The 20,250-nt window shown below is 47.5% G+C and overlaps 1 protein-coding gene across 1 annotated transcript in view; it reads right to left on the bottom strand.

Annotated features, from left to right (window-relative positions):
- pdxk (pyridoxal kinase) overlaps window positions 1-20,250 on the bottom strand; it is an 82,480-nt gene that overhangs the window by 35,845 nt on the left and 26,385 nt on the right. The window contains exon 2 of the mRNA XM_003218945.4: window positions 2,199-2,253. Within this exon, the coding sequence (XP_003218993.2) occupies window positions 2,199-2,253 (55 nt within the window). The remainder of the gene's footprint in view (window positions 1-2,198; window positions 2,254-20,250) is intronic.

The raw sequence follows: 20,250 nt of genomic DNA, 5'->3' as shown, positions 1-20,250 counted from the left end.
TTTGCAAGAACCATTAAAAAAACAAAAACGTATTGTGCAGTTGATGTATGGACAACGGTTGCTAGTGATAGATGACTGTGTCACTTTGCCACTAGATGGCATTAGGCAAGTCATTATTAACCTTGCTTTATCACTCAGATAAAAATATCTCCTACTAAATGAAAAGGTATTCCAAGAAACCCGATCTCAGTCTCCTCCATCCTCCAGCAAACAACTAGCAGCAGCCACAACAGAAGAGGATGCAGCAGAAGGAGTGATGGCCACCATCAGCTCTGTTGAGAAACTGCCATGTCCTACTTGGAAGAGAACAGAGCAGAGTGACTGATCCCCAGCTGGAGCAGGAGAAGGCTGGCAGAGTCCAGCAGCTGCAGATCAGAACGTGGAGGCACAGGTACTTCACTCTCTTGAGCAGTGTAAATTAAAGCACTGGGAGCAAAAGGTCGGAGAATGCCCTGCTTCACTTTAATTACAGCACACTGAACTAATAAAACTGCTGGTTACAACTTAGCTCAGCTCAGCTCATTTCATCACTGCAGAACAACGGTTTTCAACATCTGTGCAACCTTTCTGACATCTCTAGTTTCCTGACATTTCCCTCTTTAATTACTGGTTCGGTCCAATAGGTAGGTAAGTAATCCCAAAGAAAGGCTGGAATCAAAAGATGAGCACGGGAAGCTGCTATGGCTAAGGTATAGTGTAGGCCCTTTTCACCTTGAAGAAGGTAATGGTATTTTCAGGCATTTAAAGACACCAGAGCCATCTGATCTTGGAAGCTAAGAAGGATCATCCATGGTTAGTACTTAAATGGAGACTGCCAACGATTACTAGGCACTGCAAACTGTATTTCAGAGGAAGGAACTTTGAAAACCATCTCTGCTTACTGTGGGTGCTTGGTATCCATTGCTATTTAGTTCCAGGATCCAATGTGAATATCAACTATCAGTGGGTTCTCAACTTCCATTATATACAATGGCATAGTAAAATTGTGCCCCTTATAGAAAATGGCAAAATCAAGGTTTGCTTTCTGAATTTTGCTTGGGGGGGGGGGGGCATCTTCAAGCCATGGATACAAAGAACTGACAATTCAATTTGTTGTTGAAGGCTTACAACAAAACTGACCATTCATTGTCTAAGAAAACCCCATGAAATTCATGGGGTTAACATACACAGACAGGCACCGACTGTAAATCAGTGGTTCTCAACATGTGGGCCGTGGCCCAGCAGTGGGGCCGTGAGAATGAAAATCTGGTCTGAAAACCTCCTTCCTCTTTATTTATTTATTTAATTTTGTTTTATTAATTTTATTTCCACTCCATTCCGCAGAGCTGACCAATGTATTGGATAGACTGCATCAGCTTTAGATTATTAAATATGGTTTTATGTGGGCAAGCAGATGATGACTACTGGGTGGCATATGTTTTGCACCAGAAACTAGAGCTGATGTGGTTTATCCAATGCAATTTTCTCAATCAGCACCCCAAATAACCAAACTGAATCTAAAGTTGACTGAAAACTGATTTGTAACCCTTTTGGTACCAATGTTGGAGAGTGGTCTCTGGTCAAAGTGGGCCCTGGTTTTTTAAAAAAGGTTGGGACCACTGCTGTAGATGTTTCCAGCTCTATCATGTGGACTTCCCAGATAGGCCCCAATCGTTCCTCCCAACTATAAGATACTAGTGTTCTAAAGACTGATTAGAACTTAAACTAGTGAGAGTACATGTGTCTCAATATCTCAAACAGTATTTGCTGTTTGAGATACGTATTTGAGATATTTTGATCTAAGAGATGAAAAACAGACAAAAAAGAGATTACAGAACCTCCATAATCTTACTGACTAGCTATTTTTCTAAGGCTGATATGATATATATATACATACACACACACACATATATGTATATATAAAGTCACATATCCCCACCTCTCTCTCCCATGTTGTGGCTATACTAGCCAGTAAGTCTGAGGTCAACCTGAACCCACTCTAGCTCTAGCTTGGAACCTATATAGCCAGGCAGAGACCACAATGGGCTGTCACCTCACCTTCCGTGTCACAGCTCCCAGGAATTGAAACCACAATACTGACTGGGTGTAGAGAAATGTCATGAAGATAGCCAAGAGCCAACTCAGATTGAGCAAGCTTTAATGCCTCTGTAGGAAATCCCTCACTCTCACTCATGCACACACATGCACACACCACTTACCTGTATGATTTGAAAACTGGACAGAATTCACAGTATCTATTTCAAAGCCCAAAACCTGCAATAGGACAAGAGAAGAACCAAGATTATTAAATAGAATTTTCACTTGTTACTGAAGTGCAGCATTATATTTGCGTAACCCATCATGAATGTATTAAAAATTTAAAAACTAGTTACTAAATTTAAAAAGCTGTTAAAAGTGAACAGCAACCAAACTATTTGACAAACTAAAAGAGTAAGTATATTTCACTTTGAAGGAGTAGAAAACAAAGCAGCAAAAATATTTTTTTGTTCTTTTCAGGAAGAAAGCATTGCAGGTGCAATTTAAGGGATTGAAGAGTAAGTACAGTATGTAGCTGTCAGGATTCTGGGGGCCTAAAAGGAGAGCCAACTAGAGAATAATAAAGGAATGTGTTTGGAGCCAACATTAAAATGCTCCAAGAAAATAATAATAACCCCTTCCTTACCATACACATTAAAAAAATCCCTCCTTGAAAACAACCTGCTGTGTAGTATGTGCATGTAGTGTATACAAACAAGGTAAATATCAGTTGTGAACATTGAACAGAACCAGAGAAGGTAACATTGAACAGGTTTTATCTGATGCTACATTTTCATTTGCTGCTAAAGAATACAGCAAATCTGACTTTAAGATATTGGCTCTCCTTTATTCCCTTTGGTAAGACAAAATAATCTCCCCAAGAGGAAAGCTACTATATACAGTACTGTGAGTCATGGGGAGACAATAGTAAGGATGCAGAAATAATTGTCTATGATACATTTTCAGGCAATTTGCTGGCAGGTTAATTGAAGCTTCTGCCAGTCAAACTGTATATCTCTTTGTGCATGCAAAAGAGGAACCCTTCCATGTACAAAGTTATACTATTGGGCCAGAAATAAGAATCCTTCCCATATCCTCCCACAAATCGGAAGACAACTCCATAGTCATTGCAGGACTTGGAGGTCTATTTCTGCCATAGTCAATGATACAGCTAGCATTGGGATTCTGAGTATACACAATCCCACTAACTGCATTAGAGTTCGTATCACAATCTCCTTTCTCAACCATTAGTTCAGAGAACTGCCCCAAGGTGGGGTATTCTCTACTTTTAAAAATCATTTAAACCTCATCTATACACATAATAAAAGTGAAAGTGTGTATGTGTGTATGTGGCTGGGGTGTCCATTTACACAGACAGCTCTCACTTCCACAAACAGTTATAGCTCCCACTACGCAGGACACACCAATGGCTTTCCCTCCAATGACATTGCAGTGAGCGCCATGAACATGTCCAAGAGCCCTGCCAATGTCCTCCACAAACACCATACTGCCTACCACTACCCAAGTGAAGGCTTTCATACGGGGACAATTTAATCCTAGATTTTCTGCTTCCTCTCTATCACAGACATCCCATTATTTCCGACTCTCTCAATTGGTGTGGAATTTGCATGACCCCGCCCACTGCCTCTCCCTTAAGCCTTTCCTACTCTTTTCGATGGCACACAGCAGACAGAGGAATTGATCAGCAACTGAGCATACTGGGGTGGGGTGGGAGATTGGGGGACTGATTCAACAGAATGGAAGTTGTAATTCACCCTGCATCAAGACACGGCACTGTGACCCCCCACTGACAATGGACCTGGACCACATTTGGCACACAGAACACCTATGATCAGGTTTTTTTGGGGGGGGGGGGAACTAACCTTGATTTATAGGAGCTGTAGTTCACCTACAGCCAGAGAGCACTGTGAACTCAAACAATGATGGATCTGAACCAAACTTGGCATGCATAACTGAAATGCCCAAATTTGAATATTGGTGGGTTTTGAGAGGAATTGGCCTGGACATTTTGGAATTGTAGGTACTGGTAAGTATAGTTCACCTGCAATCAATAAGCACTTTGAACTCAATCAAAGATGCAATTGGACCAAACTTGGCACACAGAGCCCCCATGACCAGCAAAAAAATGGCCAACTGTGTTGTCGAAGGCTTTCATGGCCGGGATCACAGGGTTGCTGTATGTCTTTTGGGCTGTGTGGCCATGTTCCAGAAGTATTCTCTCCTGGCCAACTGTTTATACAGGACTGGTTTGGGGGTGATTGATCTTGGCATATGGGAGTTATAGTTCACCAGAGAGCACTGAACCCACCCAACAAATAATCCACCCGACAAATGCCCTTTTCAAATAACCCAGGCATTGCCAGGTCCCCAAACTAGTAACAAATAAAGACTAATTATAGAAATGTAAGACATTTCATTATTAATGGTGCACCAGTCAAGATGGCCTGATGAGACTACGAAGAGTTTGAAATTTCAGCTATTAAAAGGATAAGATAGCTGACTAGCACAGCTAGAAGGAATACATTTCACCAGCATTAAATCAGCTTTAGTGGCTTTGTCTTTGTTTCTGGACACAAATGCAATGAACTTTTAAAATACTTTATGACTTGGGACCTGAATACAGAGGAGGACACTGCTTGAGTATTGTAGCAATTTATTACGGTCTATGACCAGAATATATAGAAATGGGCACAGGTGCCTGAAAGGGGAATCGCAGTTCCCATAAAAGTCAGATAAAAGAGCAAGTTAAAAACATGCTATAATAAAAACAAATTAAAAGCAGACTATTAGCAGGGTCAGCTAATAGTAAATATCGATCCTCTGGAGGGGGATAGAGGGAGCATTTGCAGTCTTTCAGTTATAACAGATTGCTCTGGCTACAGGCCCTGTGGGGTCAGTCATCGTCCGTCTGATGGAAATTGCTGCCGCACAGAACCTGGCGACACTATAGGTTATTGCAGAACAGGAGTCTGAGAGCAGCAGAGAGGTGTAGTATCTTTCAGTGCGGCCTGGATGTTTTAAAAGCCAAGGAGTGATGAAATTGATTCTAATATCTCTATAAAACATACACTGGAGGAGCACGTGCTCGATAGTTTCGATATGGCCAGACTCACAAGGGCATAGTCTTTCCAGAGCAGGGGTCTTCCGGTACCTCCCCTCCAGTACTGCTGATGGGAGGGCGTGACATCTTGCAAGAGTGAAGGCTTTACGATGATTAGGCACCTCCAGGTTTGTTAAATAAGCCATGGGAGTGATGGTATATCTGTTGTCTGCACTAATGTTAAAGACTGGAGAGCAAGCTAAATCAGATTGTCGCTCTGTATCCAGGATCCGTTGTCTGATGTGGACCTTAGCTTGGTCCCATCCCATGCTTAGTAGATGTTTTTGAGAGAAGCCTAGAGTTGCGATTTTAGTTGCTACTACCTTGTTCCATGTGGATTGAAACTCATCTCTCAGAGTTAGCGGGGCAAGGCCACATGGCGAGTGAGACAGATGCAGCCAGTAATTGAGAGTGGCTATCCATGCTCTCGCCTCCACTCTCACGAGGCCTGTTTCTAAACGCAGGATGGCGTTTGAGATGCATCTGGGGACTTGCATCGTTGATCTTAAAAATTTTGATTGTACCTGCTCCAGAGGGGCAAAGTTTGGGTAGGGGCCGAGCTGGGCTCCATACATCATTTGTGCTATTGGTTTTGCCTCAAAGAGCTTAAGAGCTGCTGGAATATAGTGGCCTCCTCCTGTCTTGAGAAACTTTAGGATAGCGTGTGAGCTCTTTTGCGCCGTCTCCGCTACGTAATCAGCATGTACTTTTCTATTTCCAGTGCAGTGAAAGAATACCCCCAGATATTTAAATCTTGAGACCTGTTCGATGTTGTGTCCATCTAGTCTCCATGTATGGTTCTTGGGTCGTTTCGCGAACTCCATAATTTTGGTTTTTTGGAAGTTAAGGTGAAGCTGTTCTGCACTGCAATATTTTGCTAGGGCTCTCAGGGCTCTTTTCAGACCAACTTGGGTTCTGGATAGTAGCACTGCGTCATCAGCGTAAAGCAGGATAGATAGGTGCCTTTCTGCCAATTTTGGAGGGTGGTAGTCCAAGTTGTAAAGGTGCTCCACCATGGAGTTGATATAAAAGTTAAATAATAGTGGGGCCAGAGTACATCCCTGTTTAACGCCTTTCTCTGTTTCAACTGCCCTAGTAAGGTGGCCTTGAGAGCTACATCTTATTTTCAGTGTGGTCCCTTCATGTAGGGAACGTATTAGTTGCAGGAGTCGTTTATCTATTGAAGTGGACCCAAGTTTTTCCCATAGCTTGATACGGGAGATAGAGTCAAAGGCTGCTCTAAAGTCTATAAATGCAGCATAGAGGGACGATGTTCTCTGGGAGGTATATTTTTCTATAAGGTGCTGTAATACTATGCACTGGTCGATGGTGGACCGTCCTTCCCTGAAGCCAGCTTGTTCCTCCGCAAGTATGTTTTCTTGCTCCATCCAGTCCAGCAATTTCCAGTACAGATGTCTTGTATATATTTTGCTAATAGTATTAAGGAGGCTAATGGGTCTATAATTAGCCGGATCGTCCTGCCTTCCTTTCCTTTTATATATGGGTACAATGACTGCCATCCCCCAGTCCTTGGGTATTTGGCCGTATTTGTCGATACAGGTAAATAGAGATGCAAGGATAGGCGACCAAAAGTCCAAATTATTTTTGATGACCTCGGGCGGGATCGCATCCTCTCCTGGTGCCTTTCCTGGTTTAAGTTGGGCTACTAGTCTCTCTATTTCTGCAGTTGTCACCGGTGGCCAAGAGGGAAGGCTTTCCATTGATATGTTTGGACATACATATCTGCCTGCATTTTCCGAATAGGTGTCCCTGTATAGTTCTTGAAAGTATACTTCCCAACTTGCTGGCGAGATTTGTGAGTCAACTGCAGTTTGATCCCTGCTTTGTATGTTAGATGTAATACGCCAGAAAGTGGTTGTATCCTTAGCCTTGACGGCTTCGATGAGCCGCTCCCAGTTGTTTTTTATGGCTTCTCTCTTCTTGCGCGTTAGTAGTTGTTTATATTGTCTCTTTTGCAGCAGAAGGTCTTGTGCAGTAGTTGAAGTGGGGTTGAATTTAAAACTCTGATAAACAGTGGAAAGTGCTTTCTTAGCAGAAAGACATTCCTTATCAAACCATGTTTGGGATTGTTGGTGTGGTTGTCGCTGTAGCTGAGTCCTCTCTGTATTGTTGCCCTGACTTAGCTGACTTTGGAGCTCTTGGACAATATTTCTGTAAGTTTCCATAAGAGCATTGGCGTTTTCGGCTGAGATCAAAGAGGTACGAAGGCTCGTAAGTCGCTCTGTTTTTAGCAGATCTGTTATTCTTTGATTCACTTGTAGGGTCCACTTGACTCGTTTATAGAATCCTTCTGTAAGCTGCAATGGTAGTCTATAGGATTCTGTCAAATGGATTTCCTGGGAAAAACCATGTAGATGGAGTAACACTGGGAAGTGATCGCTCTCAGGTTTGGGCATGATTTTTAGAGCTTTTGCAAAGGGGATAAGATCCCTTGAGATAGCTATATAGTCTATAGTGCTGGTTTTTCCACCTGAAAAGAAGGTGAATTCACCTGGATGATCTCCTTTCAGCGCCCCATTTAATATGTAGAGATTTAGCCTATTAATACTCACTGCTTGAGTATTAATATCTTCATTCCCTACCTGTTGCATTCCTGACAACAATCCTACTCATTTGGTTCACCTAGTATTTCATTTACACAACAAGATGATATCATCAACACAACCTCCACTTATGGCCTGCCTCTGAATGCCACACTACAAAGAACTCCTTGCCTCAGGTCTTCTGAACTCAGGACCATGATTCCCTTTATTCAGTGCTGGCCATACACTTTTCTTGCAGCTTTCACTGCACTGAACATTTTCATCTTTTCCCATGGGTCATGTGCTCTCATGACATGTCCAACATGTCGCCTTTGGGAGAGAAGTAGCAAGATGCAAGGAGGCGCTGTGGTTTTTAATTTTAACATGTTTTTGTGGATTTTAACTGAATTTTGAATGTACCGATGATATTTAATTTTGTTTTCATGTTTGTATAATTGTAGGTAGGAAAGAGCCATGCAAGTGCGGTTTATGTATCTGTGGAATAATGCCCAGGGTGGAAGAAAAAACTTTTATCTGCCTGAGGCAAGTGTGAATGTTGCAATTGGCCAGCTTGATTAGCATATAATGGCCTTGTAGTTTCAAAGCCTTGCTGTTTCCTCCCAGGGGATATCCTTTGTTCGGAGGTGTTAGCTGGCTCTGGTTGTTTCCTGTCTGGTATTTCCCTGCTTTCAGAGTGTTGTCCTTTATTTACTGTCCTGGTAGTAGAGTTTTGTAATGCTGGGAGCCTGGTTTTGTTCATTTTCATGGTTCACAGCAACCCAATAATAATAGTAATAATAATAATAATAATAATAATAATGACTCTAAGGTGGAATGTGTCCCGAGAAAGATGGCAACTAAAAGGATGAATAATCCCTCTGCGGAGCATCTTAAAGTGTTGGGTCTGTTTACTTGCTGAAGAGAAGGTTGAAAGGAGAAATGAGAGCCATGTATAAATACCATCTGCTGCTCTCCAGCCTGCGTGGCTCTGGGTTGCCTGTGGGTTGTTTGTGGGTTGTTTGGGTGGGGCTCCATTCTACCCTCTGTCTCCTGTTCGCTGCCTCCCCAGGTAGGGAAAGGTCCTTTGAGGTGTCAAGTTGTGTGTAGTGCATCTCGGAGCCATTTGGGGCTCCACTGTCCTCTTTCACCAACCATCCACTGCCTTCCCGTTCTGGGGAGGCCTTCCGAGGCCTCTGCCTCTCTTCTTCTTGCCATGGGAACTCTCTCCTGAATTGGAAAGGGATCGGGAAAACGGAAGGAAGCCTCGCTGTCAGCGCATTGTGGTCGTTGAATCCCAGCCCACCTGGCTAACGTCACCAAGTTTCCTGGGGGGGACTCTGTGTATGCGTGGTTATTATTATTTTTTGGGGGGTTTTGGGGTTTTTTCTGTAATTTGGACTTAACTTTATAGGGTTTTTTGATGGAAAGACATAGATTGGATGACTGTGTTTTGTGGCCAAATTTGGTGTGATTTGGTCCAGTTAATTTGTTGTTAACTCCTTGGGAATTACGCACATTGCATTTATATATATATATAGATACTGGCTCAGTGACATGATAACAATAACATTGTCTGATTTGTATCATTCTGAACTATCTCCATTTCCATTTCTATCCTCTGCTGTGGACTTTACTAATTTAGCTTGAATATTTTGGGCTGCGGCTGAAAATATGGCAACCTTTAATGTTATAGTTTTGGAATATCCCGCTAACATGTCACAGATAACTGCTGGCTGTTGCCATGCTGCCCTTTCTTCCAAAAGGGCTCCCAGAAGATTGTTTCTAGGATCATTATACAAAGAGCAATGTAACAGTGTATTAAATCCTCTATTTCCCCTGACCCACAAATACAAAGTCGTTGGGCATGAGGGGATCCCTCTATATCTTCCTTCTAACCAGCCTGATGAAATTGTTTGTAGGCGCATTGGTGCATTTGCCTTTTGTGAATTTGATAAAAATATTATCTCTAGGAATCTAGGGGCCTCCGGTGATGCAGTGTGTTAAAGCGCTGAGCTGCTGAACTTGCGAACCAAAAGGGCACAGGTTCGAATCCGGAGTGGAATGAGCGCCCGCTGTTATCCCCAGTTTCTGCCAATCTAGCAGTTCGAAAACATGCAAATGTGAGTAGATCAATAGGTACCGCTCTGGCGGGAAGGTAACGGCACTCCATGCAGTCATGCTGGCCACATGACCTTGGAGGTGTCTATGGACAATGCCGGCTCTTCGGCTTAGAAATGGAGATGAGCACCAACCCCCAGAGTCGGACACGACTGGACTTAACGTCAGGGGACACCTTTATCTTAGGAATCTTGAGATCCTCCTGTAGGACTATATGGCCTGTGGCACAGGCTGTTGAGCAACCAGCTGCAGCCAGCTGCAACAAATTACTCTGACCAAGAGGTCATAAATTCGAGGCCAGCTCGGAGCCCAGCGTTTGTCTTGTCTTTGTTCTATGTTAAGGCATTGAATGTTTGCCTTATATGTGTAATGTGATCCACCCTGAGTCCCCTTCGGGGTGAGAAGGGCAGAATATAAATACTGTAAATAAATAAATAAATAAACACACAGTCACGCTGGAGGACTCGAATGAACACCTCTCTAAGAAGCTCGAGGTCCTCCAATGAGAAAGTTGACTACACAATTGTGTTGAACGACCTAGAGATTCCCAGAGATGTTCTCTCGGGAAAAAATAAATGAGCAGGGTTTTCTTATTTTCTGTACTTCCATTTTGTGGGAGTCCTGCCCCCCTTACCTCAGTGAATCTGGAAGGGGCTGGCTGGATATCCCTTGAGCACTCCTTCCCACAGTTTATAATTGAGAAGTGGTTTTTAAAAATCAATCAGAATATTTTCTCAAAAGCAAAGTATACCCTCACCCATGATGATGGAAGTATGGCTAACAATGACTTTAATAAGGAATTGTCCTATGCCTGAATGATATATGTAAAGGCTAGTAAAAGCTGGTCATATTTCATATTGATTCAAATGTGCCATATGTACAACTATGTTCTGTTAAAATTATCCAGCCCAACTTTTCTAATTGATTTTTCTTACTTTTTAACATTAAAGTATGGTACTAATCTTTTTTAAAAACCCACATGCTACCAAAATTAGTATACTTCCTTTGCTGTGACCTCTAATTGTGAGCCATCATAACAACGTTAAGTCAGCTAAAAGCCTGCGTGGAATGACCAAATAATTATGGAACTAGACCCATATGGTCATTTCACACCGTTTAATTGAAGAAGAAAGAAGTCAAGCTGGTAATCATTTGTCACAGTTCACTAAAGCAAGCAGTAACTATGGTTATTGCCTGATAAAAGCAATAAAGGCTACATCAAAATAGTCACTGATTGCCTTCCAGGCTTTCGCTTTGTGATGAATGCCCCCTAGCCAGGGACTGAATTCTTCACCTGTCACACAGTATGTGCTCATGACTTTATGCCCTTACTCAATATGCTCCATGTTGTACTGTACAATGTGCCTGTTTTGTGTAATTTCGAGCAAGATGTGCTCTTTCAACAACCATTTGGAATTCAGCCAGTCTATATATCAACATCTTAGAAGCAGAGATACCATAAGTGTTGGGACACAATTACAGAGCCTAAATTCCCTGAAGAGAAAATATTTCCATACACTTAAGTTAAATACCATCTTCATACTAAGATGTCACTATCGGGGGAAATTGTCTACTTTGCACTGAGATCAGGGCCGGCCCCACTATTGAGGCCCCTGACGCCGCCGCCTCAGGCGCAGGCCCGGGGGGGCGCTGTCAGGCTGGGCGGGAGGCGGGGCACCGCCCTGACGGTGCCCCGCCTCCCGCCCAGTGCGCCCTGGCCCGTCTGGCCTTTCCTAGCTGGCCAGACTGCAGCGGAGGTCCCTGCAGGCCGCAATCGCGGCCTGCAGGGACCTCCGCTGCAGTCTGGCCTGCTACAAAAGGCCAGACGGGCGAGCGGGAGTAGCGTGGGAGGCGGGGCCAGCTCTGACGCCGCTCCCCCCCCCGCCCAGCGTGCCTTGGCCCTGCCTCCCACGCAGCGTGGGAGGCGGGGCCAAGGCACGCTGGGCGGGGGGGGAGCGGCCTCAGAGCTGGCCCCGCCTCCCACGCTACCCCCGCTCGCCCGTCTGGCCTTTTGTAGCAGGCCAGACTTCAGCGGAGGTTCCTCCAGGCCGCAATCGCGGCCTGGAGGAACCTCCGCTGAAGTCTGGCCTGCTACAAAAGGCCAGACGGGCGAGCGGGGGTAGCGTGGGAGGCGGGGCCAGCTCTGGCCCCGCCCCCCGCCCAGCGTGCCCTGGCCCCGCCTCCCACGTTGCGTGGGAGGCAGGGCCAAGGCACGCTGGGCGGGGGGGGGGGGGGGGAGCGGCGTCAGAGCTGGCCCCGCCTCCCACGCTACCCCCGCTCGCCCGTCTGGCCATTTCTAGCAGGCCAGACTTCAGCGGAGGTTTCTCCAGGCCGCGATTGCGGCCTGGAGGAACCTCCGCTGAAGTCTGGCCTGCTACAAAAGGCCAGACGGGTGAGCGGGGGTAGAGTGGGAGGCGGGGCCAGCTCTGGCCCCGCCCCCCGCCCAGCGTGCCCTGGCCCCGCCTCCCACGTTGCGTGGGAGGCAGGGCCAAGGCACGCTGGGCGGGGGGAGCGGCGTCAGAGCTGGCCCCGCCTCCCACGCTACCCCCGCTCGCCCGTCTGGCCATTTCTAGCAGGCCAGACTTCAGCGGAGGTTTCTCCAGGCCGCGATTGCGGCCTGGAGGAACCTCCGCTGAAGTCTGGCCTGCTACAAAAGGCCAGACGGGCGAGCGGGGGTAGCGTGGGAGGCGGGGCCAACTCTGGCCCCGCCCCCCCGCCCAGCGTGCCCTGGCCCCGCCTCCCACGTTGCGTGGGAGGCAGGGCCAAGGCACGCTGGGCGGGGGGGGGGGAGCGGCGTCAGAGCTGGCCCCGCCTCCCACGCTACCCCCGCTCGCCCGTCTGGCCATTTCTAGCAGGCCAGACTTCAGCGGAGGTTTCTCCAGGCCGCGATTGCGGCCTGGAGGAACCTCCGCTGAAGTCTGGCCTGCTACAAAAGGCCAGACGGGCGAGCGGGGGTAGCGTGGGAGGCGGGGCCAACTCTGGCCCCGCCCCCCCGCCCAGCGTGCCCTGGCCCCGCCTCCCACGCTGCGTGGGAGGCGGGGCCAGGGCACGCTGGGCGGGGGCGGGGCCAACTCTGGCCCCGCCCCCCTCACTATTCGCCCTGGCCCCGCCTCCCACGCAGCATGGGAGGCGGGGCCAGGGCACGCTGGGCGGGGCCATGGCGCCGGTGGCGGGGGCGCTTTTCAGCACCCCCGCTTCACATCAAAAAATATCTCCGGCCGGCCCTGACTGAGATATAGATTTGATTAAATAGTCATTAGAAACAAGGGGGAGGGGGGGAAGCATTACTGCTATTTCTAATAGATACAGATAGCCAAACAACAAAACCCCAACGTTTACTGGTTGTACAACAGCAGACTTAAATTGCCTCATGTATCATTGTCTGAATTCAATCCAAAGGGTTCACAGTGAAAATGGAAACCTACAAAGAATCCAACTGTATACAACCCAAGATGTAACCCCTTCCCAGTCTTCTGTCTCAGTTCACAGGTATGTCCATGCGGTTGGCAGAATCAAAGGTCCGCCTCCATTCCCTCCGTTGAATTCCACTGCAGACGGAATTTTGCCTTAGGAATTATAATTTGTATGGATTTTACCACTGAGCTGCTGGTTAAATCACTGAGCTGCTGAACATGCTGACCAAAAGGTCAGCGGTTCGAATTTGGGGAGCAGGGTGAGCTCTTGCTGTTAGCCCCAGCTTCTGCCAACCTAGCAGTTCGAAAATATGCAAATGTGAGTAGATCAATAGGTACCGCTCCGGCAAGAAGGTAACAACATGCCATGAAGTCATGCTGGCCACATGACCCTGGAGGCGTCTACGGACAACACTGGCTCTTCAGCTTAGAAATGGAGATAAGCACCAACCCCCAGAGTCAGACATGACTAGGCTTAATGTCAGGGGAAAACATTTACCTTTACCTTTAATGCCAAGGGATCTCATAGTATCTTAGTGTATAAAAGCCTGTGTGTTGCACCTCAAGGCAGCATGAGCACTCGAAAACCAGACAAGAGCCAATATAACACACTATATCTTTATTAAAGCAATTATAAATCCAAAGGAAGTTAGGTATAGAGTTTGAGTAGGAATAGTTCTTTTTAGAAAGTCAATGGTGGTTCCAAATGGGTAGAAGGAAAGGTCTGATAGCTCTCCAAAGAAATCAAAGTGTCCATGAGCTGAAACAGAGAAACAAGGCTGACAGAAACAGAGTTCAATCCACTGGAAATACTTTGTTGTCACGACCCAGGTTGCAAGGGCACCAATAACCAAACACAGAGGCCAGAATCTAACTAATATCTTTATTGAAGGAATATATAAGGTTAATAAAAGCAAGTATATGAAATAGTCCATAAGCAGACCTTTCAGGAAAGGTCTAAATTAGTCCAAAAAAACGTTGTCCAATATGAAATATTAAGGTCCGAAGTTGTAATCCAGTAACCGAAACACTCACTTTGCCAGGCAAAGTGAGGGGAGATGACAAGGTCCTTTAGTCCATAAACTTGAGCAAGGCTAGGAAATAACTCGATACTTGAAGCAAGGCTTAAAACGTGGAACAAGGTAACAAGGAACAAGAACAAGGTCCGTGGAATAACTTGGTAAAATCCGTGATACAAGGCAAGGATTGGTCCTGGGCAACAAGGCAAAGTCCGTAGGTAAACAAGGCTGGGAAGCAAGACGAAGGCTGGAAAGCAAGGCAAGGCTTGAGCAGGAGCGAGGCTTGAATCGGAGCGCGCTGTCCAGACACAACTTGCTCCGTAGGCTGACGAATTGACTCCGCGAAGTTACTACGCGGGTAAAACACCTAAATAGAGTCTAACTTTCCCGCCGAAGCAGTTCTCTGGGAATCAGAACCGAAAGCTAAAGTCTGAGACCAGATGTGAGACTCCCCAAAGATTCTCACGAGAAGCAGTCTTAATTGGCCACATTCTTAGCTGCAATCCTCGCACTCCTGCGCGAAGCTGATTCCAAACTTCTCTGTTGTTTACAAAACTCCCGGCGCAAGAACACGGGAGAAGTAGGCTCTGGGGTTGTTTGACATACTTCTGGGAGACAACTTTCTTGCAGGTGCAAGGTTCCCAGATCTGCCTGGGAAAGATCTGGCTGAGAGGAATCCAGTTCTGACTGGGAAGGTAAAAAACCCAAGTTTTCCTCCTCATCAGGAATTACAATGTCCTGAGCAGGACTACAAGGCCCATGGGTCATCACACTATCCCCCTCCTCAAGGCCCCTCCCAAACTGGGGCCCTCTCCCCGAGGCGCGAGGTCGTGGCTTGGCGGGATAGGTTTGATGAAAGCGACGGGTTAAATCGGGGGCATGGACTGTGGAGGCGTCTTCCCAAGAGCGTTCCTCAGGGCCAAAACCCACCCAGTCAATGAGATATTGTAGGCGGCGGCGATGAAAGCGAGAATCCAAAATGTCCTCAACCTCGAACTCCTCCTCCCCATTCATCAAAACAGGAGGGGGGGCCGGTTGGTCTGTATCAGGACGCACACCATCCGCCGGAAGGAGCAGGGAACGGTGAAACACTGGGTGAATGCGCATTGAATGCGGAAGTTGGAGTTTGAAAGTCACGGGGTTTAATTGCGCCACCACTGGATAGGGGCCAATGAAACGGGCATCTAACTTCCGGCAAGGGCGGTGGGAGGGCAGAAAGCGAGTGGACAGGAAAACCCGTTCTCCTACCTTGATTTCGGGGCCCGGCTGGCGGTGTTTGTCCGCGTGACGTTTATAGTCCTCCTTGGCTTGGTCCAGTTGCTGGAGCAAAAGTTGTTGCACCGCTGTGAGTTCCTGCAGCCAATCCTCTGCTGCGGGAACTTCTGAAGTTTCAATGACAGGGGGAAAGAAACGTGGATGGAAGCCGTAGTTTGCAAAGAACGGCGTTTCTTTTGTAGAAGCTTGAACTCCATTGTTGTAGGCAAACTCTGACAGTGGTAACAGAGAAGCCCAATTGTCCTGTTGGTAATTTACATAGCAGCGAAGATACTGCTCTAAAGTGGCATTGGTGCGCTCCGTTTGCCCATCTGTTTGGGGATGATGAGCTGAAGATAAGCGAGAGTCTATGCCCAATAGTTTTTGTAGTGCCTTCCAAAAACGAGAGGTGAATTGAGATCCACGGTCTGTGACTAAACTCTTGGGCAATCCATGTAGTCTGAAAACATGTTGAAGGAATAGATCCGCAGTCTCTTTGGCCGTGGGGAGGCCTTCGCAGGGAATGAAATGGGCTAACTTGGTGAAAAGGTCCACCACCACTAAGATCGTGGTGAATCTACAGGAAGGTGGTAGGTCAGTGATGAAATCCGCAGAAATTATTTCCCATGGGCGAGATGGGGTAGGAAGGGGGTGTAAAAGCCCTGAGGGCTTCTCCCTTCTTATCTTGGAGCGCTGACATACTGGGCAGGTGTTGACATATTTTTCCACATCCTTGCGGATCTTGGGCCACCAAAAATCCCTTAGGATCAGATGCATGGTTTTAAATAGTCCGAAGTGTCCTGCTGGTTTGCAGTCATGACACAGACGAAGCGCTTTTTCCCTGCCCGGTCCGGGTGGGATATAAACATGATTTCTATAGCAAAGCAGCCCATCTTTAAGCGAAAAGGGAAAATGCAGACCTTGGCGAAGTTGATCCTGCGCCCAGGCATCTGCTTGCTGACTAGCCCTGATTTCTTGAGCACAGATGGGTCCTGGAGTAGAGGAAGTTGAACCAATGGAAATGGATTTGGTGTTCCCCACTGTGAGCGTGGCAAAGTTCTCGGGTTGTAATAGTTGGGATTCAAAGGTCTCCTTACGTCCTGCAGCGTATTCCGGTTTACGTGACAGGGCGTCTGCTTGCTTGGTCTGGGCTGGGGTCAGACCAGCGGGCAAAATCTGGAATGAACTTGCGGTAATAGTTCGCGAACCCCAAGAAACGCTGCACCTCTTTCTTGTTAGTTGGCGCCCGCCATTCCAATACTGCTGAAACCTTGGCTGGATCCATGGAAAGCCCTAGAGGCGAGATGCGGTAACCAAGGAAATCTACCTCTTGTAGATCAAAGGCGCATTTTTCCAGCTTGGCATAAAGTCCATGATCCCGCAGTCGTTGTAACACCATTTTGACGTGGTTCTCATGTTCTGATTGTGATCTAGAAAACACCAAAAAATCGTCCAGGTAGATTATCAAGAACCTGTCTAGATAGTCCTGAAAAATGTCATTGACAAAATGCTGGAACGTTGCGGGAGCTCCGCATAAACCGAAATTCATAACTCGGGACTCGAATAATCCGAATTTGGTCTGGAAGGCGGTCTTCCACTCGTCCCCTTCCCTGATGCGAACTAAGTTGTAAGCCCCCCGAAGATCCAGCTTGGTGTAAACCTTGGCTCCTCGAAGCCGATCCAGTAGATCCGAGATTAAGGGCAGGGGATAGCTGTTCCGCTTGGTGATATTGTTCAATGCTCTGTAGTCCACCACCAAGCGTAGTTCCCCTGACTTCTTCTTCACAAACATCACTGGGGAGGCGGCTGGGGATTGAGAGGGTCTGATGAATCCCTTGCGAAGGTTTGTCTCTATGAATTCCCTGAGAGCTTCTTGCTCTGGTTCGGTCAGGGAGTAGAGATGCCCTCGCGGGATCGGGGCCCCCTCCACCAAGTCAATGGCACAGTCATAAGGTCTATGTGGGGGTAATTTCTCGGCTTCTTTCTCATTGAATACATCCCAATACTCGGAGTACTTCTTTGGCAAGGTGATGATGGGCTCGGTGTCTGTGGCATGGCAGACCTTGGCTACGAGGCAATGATTTTGGCAATACGGTGAAGCAAACTGCAGTTCTCTGTTGGACCAGGAGATGTTAGGGTCGTGGAGAGTCAGCCATGGGATTCCCAAAATCACAGGGAAATGGGGAACCTCGGTAACAAAGAAGGAAATCTCTTCCATATGTTCCCTTATCCACATCCTGGTGGGTTCCGACCACTGACTTACGGGGCCCGTCTTGAGGGGGCGGCCGTCTATGGCTTGCACCACACGGGCATTCTTGAAATCATGATATTGTAATCCCAGAGAGTCGGCATACTCTCTATCAATGAAATTGTTGGTAGCTCCAGAGTCTATCATGGCGTGGATCATGACGGGTCCCCTTTTTGCTGACCATAATGTGACCACGAGCAGGAACAGGACCCCGGTTGGCGGCTCTTGAATAGATTTTTTGACCGGGTTGGCGAGCCTCTCTACACCCGGTCGTTGGCTTCCCCCGCCGGCTGTGTGCCAGTCGGCTCAGACGCCTTCGTCTCCGTGGAGGACGCCGCCGCAAGACGGGCGGCAGGCTTCCCTTTGGCTGGGCACTCTCTGGCGAAGTGGCCCCCATTCCCGCAGTACCAACAGAGGTTTAAGCGTTGACGACGGGCCTTCTCGGCGGCATCCAGTCGGGGACGCACATTGCCCAACTGCATCGGCACCTCCTCGCCTCCTCTGGGGTATGGGGTTGGCGGTGGGGGTCTCCACACTGGACGTGGCTGAACGCTGGTGGGAGCGGGGGGGTTTGCCCCGGCTCTACTGCCCTGGCCTCGAACCCACTGTTTCCTGTTGGCAATCATGACTTCAGCCCGTAAACATTGATCAATGAGTGCCTCGAGGGTCTGGGGAGGATCCACCTTGGAGATTTCTTCCAGCATTTCAATGTTGAGACCCTCCCGGAATTGTCCTCTGAGGGCTACATCGTTCCAGCCGGTGTTGTGGGCCAGCACTCGGAACTCGGCTATATACTGAGACATAGGTCTGTCTCCTTGGAAAAGGCGACGGAGTTTGTGCCCGGCTGCCTCCAAATTGTCCTCGATTCCCCAAGTCTCCTTGAGGTGGTCCAAGAAGTGTTGCGCTGATCTTAGGTGTGGGGAGGCTTGGTCGAACAGTGCCGTCGCCCAATTGGCCGCTGGCCCGTCTAGAAGACTGTAAACCCACGCCACTTTGATGTCTTCTTGGGGAAACTCGGCATCACGGGCCTCTAGATAAGCTTGACATTGGCGACGGAAAACATGAACCTTAGAAGCTTCTCCAGTAAACTTGGTAGGCAACGCCATGGCCGGGAGGCGGATTCCGCGCTCCCGCAAACCCTTTATTTCTCCATCCTGGGCGTTGAGTCTGTCGCGGATGCGATCCACCTCATCCTTGTCGATGGTGTAGGTAAGCGGCTGCCCACCCGGCACGGTTCCGGTAGACATTCTGGCCTTGGTTAATTGGTGCTTATGGGTGGCGGAGTCAAACTGTCACGACCCAGGTTGCAAGGGCACCAATAACCAAACACAGAGGCCAGAATCTAACTAATATCTTTATTGAAGGAATATATAAGGTTAATAAAAGCAAGTATATGAAATAGTCCATAAGCAGACCTTTCAGGAAAGGTCTAAATTAGTCCAAAAAAACGTTGTCCAATATGAAATATTAAGGTCCGAAGTTGTAATCCAGTAACCGAAACACTCACTTTGCCAGGCAAAGTGAGGGGAGATGACAAGGTCCTTTAGTCCATAAACTTGAGCAAGGCTAGGAAATAACTCGATACTTGAAGCAAGGCTTAAAACGTGGAACAAGGTAACAAGGAACAAGAACAAGGTCCGTGGAATAACTTGGTAAAATCCGTGATACAAGGCAAGGATTGGTCCTGGGCAACAAGGCAAAGTCCGTAGGTAAACAAGGCTGGGAAGCAAGACGAAGGCTGGAAAGCAAGGCAAGGCTTGAGCAGGAGCGAGGCTTGAATCGGAGCGCGCTGTCCAGACACAACTCGCTCCGTAGGCTGACGAATTGACTCCGCGAAGTTACTACGCGGGTAAAACACCTAAATAGAGTCTAACTTTCCCGCCGAAGCAGTTCTCTGGGAATCAGAACCGAAAGCTAAAGTCTGAGACCAGATGTGAGACTCCCCAAAGATTCTCACGAGAAGCAGTCTTAATTGGCCACATTCTTAGCTGCAATCCTCGCACTCCTGCGCGAAGCTGATTCCAAACTTCTCTGTTGTTTACAAAACTCCCGGCGCAAGAACACGGGAGAAGTAGGCTCTGGGGTTGTTTGACATACTTCTGGGAGACAACTTTCTTGCAGGTGCAAGGTTCCCAGATCTGCCTGGGAAAGATCTGGCTGAGAGGAATCCAGTTCTGACTGGGAAGGTAAAAAACCCAAGTTTTCCTCCTCATCAGGAATTACAATGTCCTGAGCAGGACTACAAGGCCCATGGGTCATCACATTTGTAGCAATCAAGGCAGCAAGGTTGTCAAGGCTGAGGCAAACTTGAAACAGGAACAAGGAATAACACCTGAAGTAAAGTCAAGGTCTACTCGAGAGTCGCGGCACAGCCCGACTGGAACTGGAAAACTTGGCTTGAAAACAAACAGGAGCTGGAGACTGAGAAAACCTCTCTCTAAGAAAGCAATGTCGACACCGCAAGAAAATCTACTGAGCGAAACACTTTTAACAGATTCCGGACTGTTCAGAATTTAGA

The sequence above is a fragment of the Anolis carolinensis genome, chromosome 3 (genome assembly GCF_035594765.1).
Source record: "Anolis carolinensis isolate JA03-04 chromosome 3, rAnoCar3.1.pri, whole genome shotgun sequence".
Classification (NCBI taxonomy): domain Eukaryota; kingdom Metazoa; phylum Chordata; class Lepidosauria; order Squamata; family Dactyloidae; genus Anolis; species Anolis carolinensis.
Note: the sequence above shows the minus strand (reverse complement) of the source record. Positions and strands in the feature narration are given on the sequence as shown.